At 46.6% G+C, this 20,151-nt stretch overlaps 1 protein-coding gene across 1 annotated transcript; it reads left to right on the top strand.

Annotated features, from left to right (window-relative positions):
* Positions 1 to 13,275: 13,275 nt before the first annotated feature.
* LOC131093007 (olfactory receptor 1J4-like) lies at positions 13,276 to 19,516 on the top strand (the record flags this gene model as incomplete). The annotated part of the gene is made up of 3 exons (XM_058040007.1): positions 13,276 to 13,398; positions 13,780 to 13,893; positions 19,478 to 19,516. Coding segments are annotated over 3 exons (276 nt in total), but the record flags the coding sequence as incomplete, so codon positions are not given.
* Positions 19,517 to 20,151: the final 635 nt, after the last annotated feature.

The raw sequence follows: 20,151 nt of genomic DNA, 5'->3' as shown, positions 1-20,151 counted from the left end.
CAACATCTAGAAGACCCCTTGGTAAACTTTGAGGTGGGACACATAAATAAAGAATTAGAATTTTTGAGTAGATACGGGAGCAAATAAGTCCTGTCTCAACAAAGTACTAAGAAGTATAGTATAGTGAAAAAAACATCTGAAGTTAGACAAAAAACAGCTAGGCAGAAAGGATATCCAATAGCACCAAAACTGGCCAGTAACACTAAACTTGTAATAAGTAATGTAAAAATAAAGGTACCTTATTGTCTTGTTGTGTGTGTGAGAGTGAGTCACAAAGTCAGTCTCAACTTCCCGGGAAGGTGGGGGCTGTGGCTGAAGTGTGTGTGTGTGACCTGAAAACCAGACTAGGGCTCCCCAGATGTGTGAGGGAACCATAGCTGTAAGAGCGTGAATGACACGCAGACACCCTCACAGGTGAATGTGCACCAGAGGCAACCAAAGTCAGGGCCCTTCCAAGAGGCCCAGAGATACTGAGACCTGTGGGCCAACCCCAAGGTGAGGGGGGCTACAGGGACCCGTGATTTTCTAGGACTAATGATCCAGTTTGTGTCTTGAGGGTGTGAAGGAATGTGTGAAAGTGAATGAGAAATAAAAGAGAGTGAATATAGACGAATTAGAATAGAGGTAATGTAGATTGTGCATTACAAGTTTTACCACGTCTCCTTAGAGGGAAGTGTATTGTGTAGAAGAATAGTGTGAGAAAAAAATAAAAATTTAAGTGTAAGGGGTTGAAAGAAAAGTAGTATTTAAGCTGTAAGTGAAAGTAAGAAACAGAAGCAAGAGATAAATAAGATCTTGAAAATAGAACAGGAAACCAGTGAATTAAATACACAGAAAAATAGGAGAATAAAAGCACTCGGGGAGTTAAGATAGCTAACAGAAATACAACTCCTTGCAAAATACAGAGTATGCAAAAGTTGATGAGAGAAACATACAAGCTATGGAAAAAGAGAAGTTAACCAATAACATTAAACAGAGAAACTGAGTTTTGATAGAATCATAAAATAGCAGACCATTAATGCCTGTGTTTGAAAGCCCATTTCAGGTAGTCTTCATTACTGATTCGACGATGCAGACCAAAGGAAAAAGGTTGGACCCACATCACTCTCACCCCCATGCATTGGACCAGGATTCAACATCAGTTTTTTCCCTCTGGCATTCTGGCATTGGACCGGACTCCACCCCATTCTCCCTCTGGCATTGGACCGGACTCCACCCTATTCTCCTTCTGGCATTAGGCCAGACTCCCAGTTTTTCCCTCTGGCATTGGGTCAGAGTCCACACCACTCTCACCACAGGGCACTGGATAAGGATTCAACAACATCACAAGTTAATTCACCTGAGTATACTCTGATTTAAAGTTGACTCTCAGAAGGAAGAGTCAAAAAGACTGAACTGTATGGGAAAATAGTTGGTATCAGAGCTCTAACATTGCTTAAAATGTTTCAAGATGGTTCTGTGTAAACTTGGTTTGTTGGTATGTTGGTAAAAAGTTTAAGACTGTAAATAAGTAATTCTGGTTAAGTTCCCCAATTTAATTCTAAAGATTCCAGGTTAATCCTCTACAGAGCACTCCCCTAGGAGAAACCAAAATTGGTAGGGAACAGACCAAGAGAGGTTTAACCAGAGAAGTGGGTAGAAGGGACTCTAAATAGCTTGGAAGCTTCTTCTCAGTAAAATTCCCCAAGAGGCAAGGCCGGGTGGACAGGCTGTGCAAGATGACCCATACCGGACTCTCGGAAAGGGTAGTAATGATGGCTCTAATTGCTGGTGGTGCTCTGGAAAGCCCAGGAGAGCCATGCAGTGAGTGCTACCAACTCCTCTATGAGGAGGAAGTGAGCTCCTTGTCGAGAGTCCACATCAGTTCTAACCCTGATTGTGTTAACTTCTCCCAATTAATCCTTTATCAGAAAAATAAGAGAGTGTATTGGATAGCACACAATACTGCCACTTTTAGGCAGCCACTCCTAGGAGAGTGGCCTATAGGAGAAGCCTGGTTGTGCTTTGAATGTGATGGTGCTGAAACAAGCTCAGTAGATCTAGTAAAAGGAAAAGAAATGGTAAAAATGGTAAGAAAAATTGCTTGTAACAAGTATTTAGCAGTGAAGTATTCAGCTACCCAGTGGATCCCAAGAGATCCAAACAAATTAGAGTCTGTTGAGAAAAAAGAAAGAGACAAGTGTACTCACCATGAAGTTTATGAATGTTATGAGTGTACTGAAAAAGATATAAACCCCTTTTGGAAAATGAAAGAACTGTGTAAATGTTGGGAATGCCCAACAGAAACTGAAAACACATTTCAGGGAAGCTCTAAACCCTTAAGTTTGATCTCTGATACCACAGCACACACCAAATTGTCAGGAGACTGGTCTGGCAGCTGCACCGCTAGAATGATAAAACCAATTTTCTTTTTATTACCCAAAGAAACTGGATCAAGTTTAGGAGTTCCTATATATAATGATTTGGGAGAAACTAAACAGAACAAGCAAAGTGAAATAGAAATTGAGAAAATTCAAAATTGTAAAAGCCAAGTTCAGACCCCAATATCTATGTTAAACAAAGTCATCAGGCTCCAGGCAGTATTAAAAATAAAGAATGCAGTTATTAGAAACATTTCAAATGAAATAAAAAAATTAGCATGTGTAAATATTCAAAAACAAACTCCTACACTTGATTCCAGTTGGTGGGAGAACCTGGAGATTTTCAAAAAGGATGTATGGGAAAAAGTAGTTTTTCTCACTGTGTGTATACTTGGAGAATTGCTCTTTTTACTATGCCTATTTATCTGTTTCATTAAAACAGCATTTGCTGTGCAGACCAACCTAAAGAAACCAAGGAAAGTAACAAAGTTAAGTAACCGTGATTACCGAAGTACTCAAGAAATTTATAGTCAATACAAACAATTAAATGTGAAGCTCATGACTCAAAAATTTTAAGTTGATGCGAGCTTAAAATTTAAGCTCGATCAAAGAAAAAGAAGGGGGACTGTTATGAACAAAAATTCTGCTGATTTTTTTTTGTGTGAGAAAAGGTTACAAAAATCAGCCAGATCACTCTTGCTGCCGAAGTTCTGCTTGTTTTGTTATTGTAATCACGGGTCGTTGTGGCTAATTGCTCCTTTTGTATTAGCAGAGCCTTGCCCGAGGCTAAGTTGTAGTTTTCCCCATAATGGTGAAGAGACCTGGGGGGGGGGGAGGGAGGGGGAGGGGGGGGGCTATGCAAAGTGACTCCAGGACCAGCATGCTGTGAGGGACTACTGCTCCAAAGGGACTGAGAAAACCCCAAAAACAACGAGCCACCTAAGAGTTGAGAGATTGTAGTGATGTCTGGACGTGAGGAGCGGAGTGCTGAGCCTGCAGAGATACAGAACACCTTCCTAGTCCCTCTCACCCTGAGCACGGGAGTCATCCCTGGCACTGAGAGCTGGCCAAGAGAGCCAGCAGAGTAACATCGGAAGGGATTGCCACGCCCTAAAGGGTCCCGCGAGGACCAGATCCCCAGCTCTGCCCCTAGTGGACAAAGCTGTGCATATCCTCCTCCTCCTCGTCGCCCTGGGAGACACAACGGGAGACTGCAGACCTGTCCGAGCTGCCCAATCCTGAGCTGATCACTTTTATAAAGGCATTTAAAAGAGAAAAAGTCTCCTTGCCCTGTTTATTTCATTTTATGCACAACAAGTAAAAAGCTCACGTATATTCTGCAAGCTAAGCAGCTTATTGGTTATACTACAATATCAGCTTCTTCATTCCAAAGGAATTTTTTTTTTTACATTTGCTTTTTCTCATGTCTCTAGTCTCTTATCTACAGCACTTTTTTATGGTAACACAGCTATGCTCAAGGACAGTGTCTTTGTAGGTGCAGGACTCAGACTAGCTGAGTTCGGTACTTTCCCAGCCTTTGGTCAGCTAACAAGCCAATGTCTATGTGACCTCTGTCATGTAGCCATTCCTCCACACTTCCCAAACTGGTTGGGGGAGAGGCCCTCTTTGGAGGTTTTCTCCCAGATTTGCCCTGACCAGGACAAATATTTGCACCTAATGTAGGGGAGAAAGAGAGTGGAAAAACCCCAGTCTGACTGCATTTTGGTTGCCTATACTCTGTATTAATGTAAAGCAGTTAATAGCTATGCTTTTGAATTCATAATGTGTCTTGCAGTGAAGGCTTGCATGCATTTCTGGTCCCTAGGGTTTTTCTGAGATCTTAATACCTCTACGGCCCCTAGGTTTATTTTCTTTTCCAGAAATAGCTCTAGTATTGTCCCTAATATGTAGTTTTTACAGCAGAGAAGCAGTGATCAGAATAGCTATCCTGCTGGGCTTGGTGGTAATGATTTGTAAGAATTTTATAAATGTGCTGGGGTCTGTTCCAGGTATAAATGCTTCATGGCTATGGTTATGCATCCAGTTTGTTAGAGGAGGAGCAGCAGGGGATCAGGCTTTTCACCCTTTGCTTTCCTTCATCTATGAATTGGTTGCATTGCTATTGAAGGATGTTCCATTTCCCCTGAATGTTAAAGAAACCATCTTTCTGGTATTCAATCTCGTAACTATACAGTCTGCAGCTTCTCTAGAATGACGACTGAGGTTTCTAGAAGGGCTGATGAGACCCCTGACCCAGGAATAGACCCAGGCATGGAAAATCCTGAGTGGTGTGGGAAATGGGAGGATATGGGCTAAATCCTGAAGGAATTCTCTGACGCTGTAGTCTGGGACTTTCCCCATGAACAAATTCAGAACCCAGTTGAGGTGGGGAAATACCTGAAAGAGAAGAACCATGTGAGCCTAATGAGAAAAAGATCATTGCAGTGAGCTGGGCCTTGGCATATGCTTATCACACACTGCTAGATACTGTAGGCTAGCAGACAGAGGCAGGGGGGCAGGGAGATAAATAGCAGCCATCCCAGACTCGAGGCTGATCACTGGGAATTTGGAGAGGAAGCTATAGAGAGTCTGAGGCTAACTCTACTCCAACAGAGAAGGAAATTTTAGCAGCCTATGAAGGAGTCCAACCCACCTCAGAGGTGATTGGCACAGAAGAACAACTCCTCCTGGCACCCCGACGACCGGTGCTGGGGTGGATGTTCAAAGCAAAGGTTCCCTCTATGCACCATGCCACCAGTGCTACATTGAGCAAATGGATTGCTCTTATCACTCAGCGCACCCATATTGGAAAACTGAATCGCCCTGGGATTCTGAAAATAATTTCAAACTGGCTGGATGGTGAAAACTTTGGTCTCACTGATGAAGAGGAACAAGAAGTGACACATGCTGAAGAAGCTCCACCATACAACCATCTGCCAGTAGAAGAAACATACTACGCTCTTTTCACTGACAGTTCCTGTTGCATTGTAGGGATGAACCGGAACTGGAAAGCAGCCATATGGAGTCCCACAGGACAGGTCGCAGAGTCTACCGAAGGAGAAGGTGGATCAAGCAAACTTGCAGAGCTCAAAGCTGTTCAACTAGCCCTGGACATTGCTGAGAGAGAGAAGTGGCCAAAGCTCTACCTCTACACTGAATCATGGATGATAGCCAATGCTCTTTGGGGATGGCTGGAGAGGTGGAAAGAGGCTAACTGGCAGCATAGAGGAAAACCCATCTGGGCTGCTGCTGAATGGAAAGACATTATCATTCAGGTGGAGAAGCTACCTGTGAAGGTCTGCCATGTAGATGCCCATGTCCCCAAGAGTAAAACCAATAAGGAGCACAAAAACAATGAGCAGGTAGACCATGCTGCAAAGATAGGTGTGTCCAAGATAGACCTAGATTGGCGACATAAGGGAGAATTATTCCTAGCTAGATGGGCCCATGATACCTCAGACCCTCAGGGTAGAGATGCCATCTCTAAGTGGGCACGAGACCAAGGGCTGGATTTAACCATGGACAGTATTTCTCAGATTATCCATGACTGTGAGATGTGTGCAGCCATCAAGCAGGCCAAGTGAGTGAAGCCCCTGTGGTATGGTGGGCGGTGGTCCAAGTACAAGTATGGGGAGGCCTGGCAGATTGACTACATCCCACTGCCCCAGTTATGCCAAGGCAAGCGCTATGTGCTCACAGTGGTAGAAGCCATCACTGGATGGTTGGAGACCTACCCGGTGTCTCATGCTACTGCCTGGAACACCATCCTGGGCCTTGAAAAGCAAATCCTGTGGAGACATGGTACCCCTGAAAGAACTGAGTTGGACAACAGGACCTATTTCAAGAACAGCCTTATCAACACCTGGTCCAGAGAACATGGTATTGAATGGATTTATCATATCCCCTATCATACACCAGCTGATGGGAAAGTTGAACAGTGCAATGGACTAGTTAGGACTACCTTGAAGGCACTTGGCAAGGGAACTTTTAGAAATTGGGAAGTGAACTTAGCAAAAGCCACCTGGATAGTCAACACCCAAGGGTCCATCAGTCGAGCTGGTCCAGCCCAGTCTGAACCCTTGCACACAGTGGATGGAGACAAAGTCCCTGTGGTACATATGAAAGGAATTTTGGGAAAGATGGTTTGGGTTAATCCCACCTCAGGCAAACACAAACCCATCAGTGGAAATGTGTTTGTTCAAGGACCTGGTTACACTTGGTGGGTAATGCAGAAAGTTGGAGAAAGCTGTTGTGTACCACAGGGAAACCCAGTCTTAAGTGAGAACTGTGTGTAATGTTTTATTGTGATGCAGATGGAAATAGGATAGGGGATGGATAATGTCCTGGTTGGCAAGGCAATGTGTGTGTTCTATTCCCATCTGTTAGAGGCGTGGCAGTTTTCTTCTGTTAATTGGGCAGTTTTCTTTATCTCTTCCACAAACCAATCCTCCCTCTGGGGAGACATCTGCTGTTAATGGGCTATTGAATATCACTGTATGACTGATCAAAATTACATTATCTCGCTGTGAGATGCTCCACCCAGAGGGAGGAGCCAAGCATTCCATCCTGGATATAATGTGAGATTTTGGGACACAAGTATAGCCTTTCCACTGGACTCCCAGAGGAGCAGCCTTTTCCCCACTGGATTCCCAGAGGAAGACCAGGCCCATCGACACAACCACTGGGTCTTCAGAGGAAAACTCCACTCTTCTAGAGGATCCCTGCTTCAACAGGACCACATCTGTCACTGCAGGAGCATGGCAGCCACCATTCAGTGGGACTGCTCCCAACAGCCTGACTAACAGTTATTCTGACTCTGTCAATAGGTTGGTTCTTTTTGTTTGTAATATTACATTTGTATTTTTAGTTTTCCTAGTAAAGAACTGTTATTCCTATTCCCATTTCGCTTTCCTGAGAGCCTCTTAATTTCAAAATTATAATAATTCAGAGGGAGGGTGTTTACATTTTTCATCTCAAGGGAGGCTCCCGACTTCCTTAGCAGACACCTGTCTTTTCAAACCAAAACATTACCCTTTATGAAAAAATTGAAAATATATACCCCACACTCAGTTAGAAGTATCCTAAGCCAGAAGGCTGAGAAATGGCTCAAAGATCCCTGTATGCTAAATTATGAAGAGATCTTAATAGATAATGATTTAGAGCTAATTCCGAGTAACCACCTCAACCCTGCCCAGTTTTTGTATGGTGAACCAGGTGAGGAACTAATACATAATTGCCTACAGGTTATAAACTATCAAACTAAAGGAAGAGAGGACCTAAGAGATCAACCACTCAAAGGTGGAAGACAATTGCACATCGATGGATCTTCACAGGTAATAAAGGGGCACAGGGTATCGGGGTACTCTATAGTGCATGGAGGGTTGGTGGCCATAGAAAAGAGAAAGTTACCTTCCAACTGGTAAGGCCAAGCATGTGAGTTGTATGCCCTAAAAAAAGCTCTGGAAATATTGGCACAGAAAAGGGGAACAATAGATACAGACTCAAAATACACTTTTGGCATAGTGAATACTATTGGAAAAATTTGGGAAGAGAGGGGGCTATTAAATTCAAAGGGAAAGAGACTGATTTAAAATAAATTACTTTTAGAAGTTTAGAAACCTTACAATTACCAGAGGAAGTAGTGGTGGTATGTGTTGAAGGACATAAGAAAAGGGTGACTCAGGAGGAGTGAGGGAAGAATTTAGTCAATTTAGAAGCTTAAAATGCAACTGAATCAGCAACAGAAAAACTAATAATAATAGTTTTTAATAGTTAATAGTTAATAATAATAGTTAATAATAGTATTAACATCCATGAGATAAATCGAAAAAGTTCCTGTATTTAGTGGGAGAGACAAGGAAGAACTCCTTAAAATAGGAGCCAAGAAAGATAACAAAGGGAAGTGGAAATTAGCAGAAGGGAGGAAAACGTTGAAAAAACGCCTTGCCAAGAAAATGCTAGAAAACATACATGGAACAACACATTGGGGTACACAAGTACTAAGTGATCAATTTCCAAGGGATTGGGCCTGCATAGGAATTTTCAGAATACTTAAGCAAATAACTGAACAGTGTGTGATATGTCAACAACTTAATAAGAAAATAATGAAAAGACACCCAGAGGAGGTTGAGAACTAGCCTTACAGTCCTTTCAAAACATCCAAGTAGACTTTACCGAGCTTCCTCAGGTATAACAGTGGAAGTTTTTGCTAGTGATAGTAGATCATGTGACCTCATTGAATAGAGGTGGTACACACTGTGAAAGCCAATGCCAGTGTTGTGATTAAAACACTTCTAGAATCAATCATTCCATGATATGGGATGGCAAACAAGATTGATTCAGACCAGGGAACTCATTTCACATTGAAGATATTGCAGAAAATTTTTCAGACCTTGGGAGTAAAATAGGAATTACACACTCCATGGCATCCCCAAAGTTCTGGTTGGATTGAGAGAATGAATCAAACTCTTAAAAGAGCTCTAGTTATGCTCATGATTGAAACCCAAATGTCATGGATAAAATGTCTCCCTTTGGTCTTATTAAGAATTAGAACCCAACCCCAGTCAGATCTGGGAGTGTCACCCTATGAAATGATGTTTGGGTTACCCTTCCTGACCTCACCCCAGCAGGTTGCCACCTATGAGGAAGGGGAAATCAATGCCAAGAAATAAATTATGTCTACAGCACAAATCTTAGAAGATCTAAGACATAAAGGGGCAATTTCTCAAACTACCACCCTGGATTTCAGAATCCATAATATTAATCCTGTGAATTGCGTGTTTAAGTCATGGAGAGATGAGCCTCTAACTCCTAAGTGGGAAGGTCCCTTTCAGGTACTGCTCACCACAGAATCGGCCGTGTGAACTGCAGAGCAGGGATGCACTCATGGCAATAGAGTCAAAGGCCCAGTGGAAGAACCCAGAGTGGACTATAACATCCAGGCTGGTGAAACAACATTGACTCTCAAGCAGAGACTGAAAGACAACCAGAAAGACACCAAGGTGCCCAAAAAGTAGAGTCAAGCTTCCACCAACCAGCTTGAGAACTGTCATTCTGTTTTCATGGGTGACAATTACCAGCATCTTTTGAGGGGTAGTACACAAAGGACTGTAAAAGGTAATGGGACAGCTTCTTTAAGAAAATAAGACAAAGGAATGAGGGCAAGACCAAGTTGGCCCCTTTGTTTGCTACCAAGAAGGCTCCATAGCCCTGCTGTGGGTAGCAACCCTGTAGGCATGGTAAGGTAGGGACAAAAGGCCATACCAGACCTCTATCATTCCTCAGTGTTCTTTTAATTCAACAGAGACTGGAGGGCAGGACCGAGTTGGCCTCTGTGCTCGCCCCAAAGATACACTGACTATGGGTAGCAGCCACATAGGCACGGTAGATGGGAGCCAAAGTCATACTGGACCTCTGTGATGCCCTTTTGTCCATTCCAAATAAGTGTGTCTAAGGAAAACCTGAGACTTTTTCTCCTGTTCCCACTGTTCTTGCCTATATTAAGAGATGCTGGTATGACTCATTCAAGAGAGAGAGAGAATTTTTTACCTAATTGTTCGAGCAAAATGACTTTTAGAAAAAGAAAAGAGGGTTTGTTATGGGTGAATAATTCTATGGTTGACTATCACAATTTAGGGATGAATATTAAATCCATGTTAAGAGAAATTTTGTAGATGTATAGTTATCCTTTCCCTCCCCCTTGCATTGTTATCACAGGATGGCCTCAATAGTCGGGGCATGTGGGAGGGTTGGCTTGTTGCTATGGCAGCACCTGACCTCCAATCAAGGTGTAAGACAGTGATATCCACCACTGGACAGTGAAGAAGGTGTAGATTGACAAGACTTTGGGAGGGGCTAGAGGTGTAAAAGACAGAACATCCATTTTGTGGGAAACCGCATGGCGACTGAATCCTTTGCTCCTGGCACTGTATCCTTTTCTTTATTCAGTATTCTGCTGTATTTTGATAGTGTCTTAACAAAACATTTAAATTTTTGAAAGTAAAAATAGTTTCTCAGATGGGATTGGGGAATGTGAGGCAAGGATGTTCACACTGGGTCAGCTCTCAAGGTAAATCTTCTCTGCCCTGGCCAGACCTCCTTAGGAGAGACCCTGGATCAATATAAATCACAGCATGCTGAAATCACTTCTTCTCTAAAGAGAACAGTAATAAAATACACTCTTCAAAATAGGATTACATATTTCATAGAAGCTCTTTGAAAAATTTCTCCATAATTGTGTAAGGAAAACTTCCTGCTGAACTGCACAAGAGCAGAGGAAAATCAAGGCAAAGCCATTGTTTGTCAGGATTTGCTTGATCCTAATGAGCTCCGTGGTGCATTTGGAGCTGAGCCCTGGAACCTCAGGGCCTGAGAGGAGATGCAAAAACCTTTCCAGGAGTCAGAGTCAGACAAAAACCCCAAAATGTCTCAAAGCATGAAAGGGTCCCACTGAGGTGCCATCCCCAACACAGGCTCCTCATGGACTCCTTGGAGGAGAGAATTGGAGGCCAGGATTCCACAAAAAACCTCTCAGATATTAAGTGTGGAAAGAAAAATCCAAAGTACCTTAAAAACCTTGAGTATCTCAAAGTATTAATGAGCCCCACTGAGTGTCAGTACAAAGCTCTCAAGGGATTCATTAAAGCAGATAATTGGGGCCATGACTGCACAAACCTCTCAGAGAGTCTGTATCGAAAGGGTAACACCAAATACCTTAAAATACCTGAAGTACCTTGAAGCATTAACGAGCCCCACTGAGTGTTGTTACTTATAAAGGCTCTCAAGGGACTAATTACAGCAGATAATTCGAGGCTGTGATTGCACAATCATTCTCATAGAGTCTGTATAAAACGGGAAACACCAAGTACCTTAAAAACTGAAGTACTCTGAAGTACTAATGAGCCCCACTGAGTGTTGTTACTGACAAAGCCTCTCCAGGGACTCATTACGATAGATAATTGGAGGCCATGATTGCAGAAAACCCTCAGAGACTGCAAGGCAAAAGCCAAACCCAAAGTCCTTTAAAAAACCTGCAGTCCCTGGGAGCATTGAGAAGCCCCCAGGGCCATTCCTGGTCAAGGCTCCCCAGGGACTCCTTCCAGCAGATCCTTGCAGCCCCTGGGCTGTTGGCTAGGGGGGGATGCTGAGGGCAGGACAAGGGGCTGACAGTGCCCAGCCTGGCTGGGGCTATGCCAGGAGGCCCCAGGGCCTCAGGACAAGGTGTCTCCTCACAACCCTTGGTGGCACAGACTCTGTGGTGCCCCAGTGCACCAAGACTTGGCTTCTCTTTGTCCTAACCTGCCATCACTGCCTCCAGTTCTCTGCTCTGCCTGGGGCCTGGGGACACTTTCTCAGACATGTCCCTCAGTGGGAACCATTAAAAGTCCAAGAAACTTTGTGGTTGGATTCTGACTTGGAGCTCTGGAGAGATTTCTTCAGCTCCCTCTCAGGAACTGATGTTCAGGGCCTGAAAGCCCCAGAGGCTCATTAAAGTCCTTGTGCTGTGTCTGTGCTGCTGAGCTGGACTGGGCTCCTGGCACAGAGACAGCTCCTGGTAACCAAGAAGAGCTTCAAAAGCACATTTCTCTTGATGAGCAGCTCTTCTGCCAGCCCAGCAGGGCTGGGGCACTGCCTGCAGCCATCCTGGGCACAGCACAGAGGCACAGAGGGCTTCCATCAGTCAGGGCTGGGAAGGTGCTGAGAAGTGCCTGGGGCAGAATCACTGCCAGCCCTTGGCACAGGAACCTCTGGCTGCAGGACAATGCAGCTGCAGCTCCTGGAGCCATCTCCTGAAGCTGGAACATCCGAATGCCTACAGACCCTGTGAGTACATTCTCTGATTGTCTCTTGTGCAGAGCAGCCAGGGGTGCCCAGGGCTGTCCTGCAGAGCAGGGTCCTGCAGCCCAGGGCGCTGTGCTGGGGCAGGGACTCTGCTGCCTTCCAGGGACAGCTCTCAGCCAGCTCTGGCAGCTGCTCCGAGCACTGGGGGACAAGATCTGGGTGGGAGGAGACAGCAGGTAAGGCTTGGAAGTGGTGAGGATGCTGCATCATTCAGGACTGCTCCCAGCATGGCTTTTAACTGCAGAACATTTGCAAGTAGATTATTCAGGGAGAACATTGAGGAAGGAGTTGCACAAAACTGAAAGACCTGCTTTATTAATCTACTTCTCTAGGTTGCCTGGATGTGAAATAGCACATAGATATTCTTAATATCAGAATGATACTAAAAAAAAAACCCAAACAAAATCCCCCAGATCTGAATAAACCAGGCAGTGCAGAAATCAGCCAAGCACCCTTTTTAGAGACAGCATCAGTGTTGCTTTTCTAGCCTCCTCAGGGTTGCTCTGATGTTGACATCAGAGCCTGCAGAGTCAGAGTTGCCCCTGGGCAATGCCTGAGCTGGGAAGGGTCTGAAGAGCAGAGCTGAGCCCCCAGGGCTGTGCTGGGCTCTGGCAGCACTGGCAGGGCCGAGCCCTGGGCACAGGGAAGCAGCTGCTGGCAGGGACAGCTCCAGGCAGCATAGCCCTGGGCAGGCAGTGGGGGGAACATGCCCCGAGGCTGTGCTGGGATATTTAAAGTCCTCTCCAAACCCAAGTATTCCATGATTACTTTTTTTACAGATCCCCATGCCAAGGCACAGGAAATGTCCAACAGCAGCTCCATCAGCCACTTCCTCCTGCTGCCATTGGCAGACACATGGCAGCTGCAGCTCCTACACTTCTGCCTCTTGCTGGGCATCTCCCTGGCTGCTCTTCTGGGCAACTGCCTCATCATCAGCACCGTAGCCTGCAGCCACCACCTGCACATACCCATGTTCTTCTTCCTCCTCAACCTGGCCCTCAGTGACCTGGGCATGATCTGCACCACTGTCCCCAAAGCCATGCACAATTCCCTCTGGGACACCAGGAACATCTCCTACACAGGATGTGCTGCTCAGCTCTTTTTCTTTGTGTTCTTCATCTCAGCAGAGTTTTATCTCCTTACTATCATGTGCTATGACCGCTATGTGTCCATCTGCAAACCCCTGCACTACGGGACCCTCCTGGGCAGCAGAGCTTGTGCCCACATGGCAGCAGCTGCCTGGGTCAGTGCCTTTTTCAATGCTCTCATGCACACGGCCAATACGTTTTCACTTCCCCTGTGCCATGGCAATGCCCTGGGCCAGTTTTTCTGTGAAATCCCAGAGATTCTCAAGCTCTCCTGTTCACACTCAAACCTCAGGGAACATGGGCTAATTGCTATTAGTTCCTCTTCAGCATTAGGCTGTTTTGTGTTCATTGTTTTCTCCTACGTGCAGATCTTCAGGGCTGTGATGAGGATCCCCTCTGGCAAGGGACGGCACAAAGCTTTTTCCACCTGCCTCCCTCACCTTGCTGTGGTCTCCCTGTTCATAACCACTGTTATTTTTGCTCACATGAAGCCCCCCTCCCTGTCCTCCCAATCCCTGGATCTGACCCTGTCAGTTCTGTACTCGGTGGTGCCTCCAGCCCTGAACCCCCTCATCTACAGCCTGAGGAACAAGGAGCTCAAGGCTGTAGTATGGAGACTGATGACTGGATGGTTTCAAGAACATTAAACTGTGGCCAGTTTCTGCAAATCACTTCTAATAAAGTAATTTTTGATACTTCTTGGTTTCATTTAGAATGTTCTTTCCCTTTGTTTTACTTTTTTCACATTGTCCACAAATAAATGTCATTGTTTGTACCATTTCTCATTTTGTTTCTCTTCACCTTCCCTTTGGCCACAGACTGTCTCACTGAGGGGCTGCACTCTTGGTGTAGGTAAAGGAACTAAAGGATCTCCCACTAGAGTTTGCTGCAGAGATGCCCTTTTGTTGCCTTCTCTGGAGCTGCAGCAGCAATGTCTGTGTGCAGAGCTGGGGGCAGATCAGGGCTGGCACAGCAGCTGTGCCCAGCAGCAGCAGCACTTGGTGTCGCCAGTGCTACTGCCGTGGCCCTGCCCCGCTACCCCAGTGACCCTGCTGTTGCTGTAGGGCCTGAGTGCTCTCGGGGCCGGGCACAGCCCTGGGAGTGGCAGTACCGGGGTTACAGCAGGGACAGGCCATGGGCACTGCTGGGGCAGCGCTGATGCCTCAGGTCAGGGCCTGGGGGCTCCAGGCTCCTTGCCCAGGCTCTCTCAAGAACATGCCCAGGCCAATGCTCAGCACAGAAAACCCCTGTGAGCAGCCCCAGGCTGGCCGTGGGCAGGCTAGGGGCAAACAGCATGGCTGGGGCTCTGCAAGAGCCCTGGGGGAGACGGGAAGCAGCAGCAGAGCAGGGGCTGATCCATCCTCAGTGCACTGCACAGCCCAGGGCAGCGTCCCAGAGCGTCCTCATGGAGCTGCCAACAATATCCCCCCTCTGCAGCCCTGGCCTCTCCCCCAGCTCACACAGGTGCCCCATCCTTGCAGGCACAGACACGGCAGCACTGGCTCAGCACCCCCTGTTTGCATTGCACACAGCAGGCGGGAGCACTCCCATGCTGTTGGTGTGGGGACATGAACCTGAGGGAGCACAAATGCCATCAGCCCCTGGGGCCAGCAAGGGCTGGGGGACACCAGGGAAACCACTCAGGTTTGTTGTGGCCTCTGCAGTCAGCCAGTAAGTTTGTTCCCATCAGCTGGGAGTTTCCTGTCCCACTGCAGATGCTGTTGTTCAGAGCCAGGGCTGCCTGGCAGCCACCCCCAAACTGCCCTGAGCATTTCCCTTGCTTCACCTTTGCTTTCTTTACTCTTCCCTAGTAACAAATTTCTTCCTGTTGCACAGCCCTGTTCCCTCCCCTGCAAACAGCCCATCCCTGTTTGCCCTTCCCTCTCTGGCCTCACTCCTCATTGCAGTTCCTGACTTGGCCCCATGGGAACGTCCCTTGGGGAGCAGGATCATCCTACAAGTGCTGCAGGAATTGTCTGCAGGCTCCTGCAGTGCCTGGTGCTGCTCTCTTGCCAGAGGCACCCCAGGCCAGGGGGTCACATCTGGTCTGCTGTGTCTGGCTCTGGGGCTCCCTGTTCTGGGCAGTGAGGAGGAGCTGCAGAGGCTCTTCAGGACTGACAGGATGGGCTTTGGGGCTGCGAGGACAAGCTGAGCGACCTGGGCTGCTGGAGTTTCTGAAGAGGAGGCCCAGGGCTCCTCCTGCAACTGCTCCAAGGGTGGTTTCAGAGAATCCCAGAATCAGCAAGGTTGGAAAAGGCCCTGGAGATCATCAAGTCCAACCTGTGCCCTGACACTGCCTTGTCTCCCCTGAGCCTCCTCTTCTCCAGGATAAACAACCACAGCCACTCCTCACAGGACTTGTGTTCCAGACCCCTCCCCAGCCTTTTCTGGACACGCTCCAGTCCCTCCATTTCCTTCCTAAATTGGGGGGCCTAGAACTGCAAACAGCACTCGAGGTGCTGCCCAAGCAGTGCTGAGCACAGGGGAAGATTGACGTCCCTTCTCCTGCTGGCCACACCATTCCTGATGCACAGCAGTGCCAGGGTTGGATGAGTGAAATTGTGGAGAGGGGGTGGGACAAAGTGTTATTGACTTTAAGCTGTGAAGGATGTGGATTTTCATATCTGATCAGAGTGTATTAGAAGGCGCAGGGGGTCAATATCAATTGGGCATTGCTGATACTAAACTATAAGGAGGAAAAGACAACAGGGAAAAACAGTTATCTCTGCTTTTTATTTTTCAGTATAGCAGACTGACTTTGAATACATGTCTTAAATTTTTCCAATTAATCACAGAACAATTGAAAACCTAAATTATTCCCAGGGGCTTTTCTGGTTCAGGTGTTTTGGACGAATGTTTATGAGTCTTTCTCACTGAATTCCTGAGCTGAAAAGCTCAGGAAAGAAGAGGCCTCTGGAGTAAGAAAATTCATCATCACCCTTCATATGGCTGAGGAACCTGCAAGTGGCTGATCCCCATCAGAGCAGCAATGAACAGAAATGGGCACAGCTTTTGTGAAATACAAAGCTCTGTTTCTTGTCGGATACATACAGGCAAAGTGTGTATTTGTGATTGTATTATGCGTGGAAACCAAACTTGGGACATTTATAAAGACAAATTCTAATAAATAACTGAGGAAATTAAAGTATTGAAGAAGGCCTTTGAATCTATCCTTAATTTGTAATTAACTTTTATATGTCTTAAGTTGATTTAGGAGCATTTGATTTAAAGTTTTAGATATTGCTTTTTGACAAGTGTTTTCTGCTTGTAGCTTAGCCTTAAAGAGTTTTGCAATAATAACCATTTGAAGTATGATTGTAGAATATTTCTTGTAGTAAGGATCTTTGAAACTATAGCTTTAGAATATATAAAAGGAAACATGCTTATCTCACATCTTAACAAAACAGTGAAAAGCAGCTTGAGAAAGGAAGATGAACATCAACTCCAGGATTTATAGTTTCTACCAAGGGAAGCTGGACATCACTGTTATGAGATTTATAGTCCTTGCAATTAAAAGGTGGACCCACATCTGGAGAGCTGGACCTCACCAGATGGGATCCGTCTTTCTTCTTTCGGAAGCTGGACCCCACCATCTGGGGATACTCCTTTCTGGGATAAGTCCTGAGAAAAACTAAATCACAATAGTGTACAGAATTGTGACATAAAAATTGGGAATACAAACTGCTGAGAAAGCTGATGAATATCCCTATAAATACCTGTAAATTTTAACTATCGGTGTGCAGCTGGAGGGAAAACTTCCCCCACTGTACCCAGCACTGTTTTGCTCATACTTTACCATATTAATAAATAAATTGTGTGCTGCTTGAATATTGGCCTAGTCAAGCTTCTCATTTATAACAGAGCACCACCATGCACCCTGGATCTGTGGGGCTGCATGGTGTCACCATGGTCCTATCAGTTCCACAAGGCCCTGCAGTGTCAAAATGGCCCCAGAGTGTCCCAGTCATCACAGAATGACAGAATCAAATAGGCTGGAAAAGACCTTTGGGATTATCAAGTCCAACCAATGCCCTAATACTGCCTTGTCACCCAGACCATGCCACTAAGTCCCACTGGAGAGGGACAGTGACTCTGCCACCTCCCCCCTGGCCAGCCCATTCGAGTTCCCACTCACCCTTTCTGTGAAGAACCTCTTCCTATTGTCCAGCCTGAACCTCCCCTGGTGCAGCTTAGGGCTGTGTCTTCTTGTCCTGCCCTCCAGCAGATCCACACTCACACCCAGCTTGGTGCTGTCTGAAATTTGTGAATGGTGGACTCGATCCCCTCACCCAGATCATTAGTGAAGATATTAAACAGGACTCGGCCCAGGACAGATCCCTGGGGGACACCACCAGTGCTTGGACACCAGCTGGGTGCAGCACCATCCCCACCACTCTCTGGGCCCAGCCTCCAGGCAGCTCTTAAATCTCCCAGTGAGGAGAGAACATGCCCAAGCTGTGGGCTGCAGCTTTTTCAGGGAATGCTGACAGAGATAGAGTCAAAGGCTCTGATGGAGTCCAGGTACACAACATCCACAGCATTTCCTGCATCCACAGGTGGATCACCTGGTCATAAAAGGAGACCAGGTTGGTCAGGCAGGACCTGCCACCCCTAAATCCATGCTGGCTGGCTCTGATCCCTCAGCCATCCTGTGGGTGCCCTGGGATGGCATTCAAGGTAATCTGTTCCATAACCTTGCCAGGCATCCAGGTCAGGCTGACAGGCCTGGAATTCCCCACATCCTCCTTCCAGCCCTTCTTGGGGATGGGCTCACACTGGCACCTCCAGTCCTCTGGGACCTCCCTGGTGAGCCAGCACTGATGGTAAATGATGGAGAGCAGCTTGGGGAGCTCATCCACAGCTCCCTCATCCCCCTGGGATGGATCCCATCTGATCCCATAAACCTGTGAGCATCTGAGTGTCTCAGCAGGTCACCAACTGCTTCCTCCTGGATTACAGGGGGCCTGTTCTGCTCCCTGTGCCCATCTACCAGCTCAGGAGAAAAACTTATCCTGAGGACAACCTCTCTTTATATTGAAAATTGAGGCAAACAAGGTATTAAGTAGCTCAGCATTTTCCTTGTCTTTAGTTTCTATATTCTCCACTGCATCCAATAAAGAGTAGACATTCTCCTCCCTCCTTTTGCTATATACTTTTTTTAAAAACTTTTTTTTTTTTGACAGAATGGGCTATTTTATGTTCTGATTGAGCTTACACCTTTCTAATTTTCTTTTGCATAACCTAAGGACATCCTTAAACACTTCCTGAGTTGCTGATTCTTTTTCCCCTGAATTCCCACAAAATTACCATGGGCAGCCAGGCCAGTCATTTTCCTCTATAGCTCATCTCTTGCCACACTAGGACAGGCTACTCCTTTCTCCTTAAGATTACTTTCTTGAATCGTGTCCATCCTGCCTGGACCCCTTTGTTTTTAAGGGCTGTGTCTCTTAAAAAAATCAGGACCCAATTTTGTACTCCCCAAATCAGCATCCCAAATAGACCAGAGTCTGCCCTTCCTAATTCCAGTGTAGAAATTTTGTTGCTGCCCTTCCTTCTTGACAACAGAACATTGAAAAGTTGATTATTTCATGGTCACTGTGCCCCAGGCAGCCTCTGACCCCCACATCTGCCACCAGCCCTTCTCTTTTTGTGAACAGTAGGAGACAGAGCTTTCCTTGGCAGTGGGAGTGTTACCAAAAATTTGGTAAAACAGAAAACTCCTTAACACCAATGTAGCATAAAGAAGCAGCATTCTTTATTCAGCTGGATGCAAAGCTGAATAAAGCTGTGCAGGCTGAGTGCAGGAAAGTTTCTGTTTATCTTCTGTATTTCGCATACATATTCATTGATTTTCCCAGACTAAACATACATATGATAATAATTTCCCCATAATCATTAACATATATTCCCTCCCATTTTCCCATGTGTTCTTCTGTCCTGGGGGTCTCTCTGGTGGTCCCTGGTGGTTGTGGACCCCAATGTTCCAGTGGGCCTGGCTGAGCTGGCAGGACACTGAGGCTGCTGAACTTCCAGTTCCCCTTCTCACACAATGGGCATTGTGTGGTTTCCATAGGCCTGGGGTTTTGGAGAACAAGGTCCAGGTGTGAGCTCACATGGTGGAGACAATTGATCATCTGGTAACATGAAATCATAGAGTGGGCTATGACATCCCAGAGTGGAGGATTGGAGGTCATGGAGAAGCTACAGCATCACAGATTGCATTTATGACATCACAGAGCAAGCTGTGAGAGCACGGGGCAGCAGTCTGATATCACAGAGCAACTATGACATCATGGAGTTGGCTGTAACATCAGAGACCAATAGTGTGACATTACAGAATAGGTTGCGATATCACAGAGCAGGCTGTGACATCCCAGAGGGGCTGTGTGACATCCCAGCAGGGCTCTGTCAGGTCACTGGGTTGGTCACTCTGCCCCAGCTCCCCCTCACAGTTTCTCCCAACAAGTTCAATGCTGTTCATGCCTAGCAGGGTCCCTGTCCCCTGGGATCCCCCCGGCCCACCTGGAGCCACAGCCTCCACCAAAGATGTTCCACAGGATCCACCTCAGAGCCTGACATGGGGACAAGGGGCCAGGGCTGTGTGACCAGGACCTCAAGGACAGGGATTATCCAGGTCACTGTGGCCCGGTTTGGGTTCCCCAGGGCAGGAAAGATGTCTGATGGCTGGAGCAGGGTTTGGGAAGGGACTCCAAGGGGGGGCTGGAGCCATTGGATTGTGAGCAGAGGCTGAGGGAGCTGGGCCTGTCCAGCCTGGAGCAGGGAAGGCTGAGGGGCTCCTCATCCCAGCCTGGCAGTGCCAGCGAGGAGGGGATGGAGAACACAGAGCCAGACTCTTCACAGGG

Source organism: Melospiza georgiana, chromosome 23 (assembly GCF_028018845.1).
Source record: "Melospiza georgiana isolate bMelGeo1 chromosome 23, bMelGeo1.pri, whole genome shotgun sequence".
Classification (NCBI taxonomy): Eukaryota; Metazoa; Chordata; class Aves; order Passeriformes; family Passerellidae; genus Melospiza; species Melospiza georgiana.
This window is presented reverse-complemented; position numbering and strand designations above follow the sequence as displayed.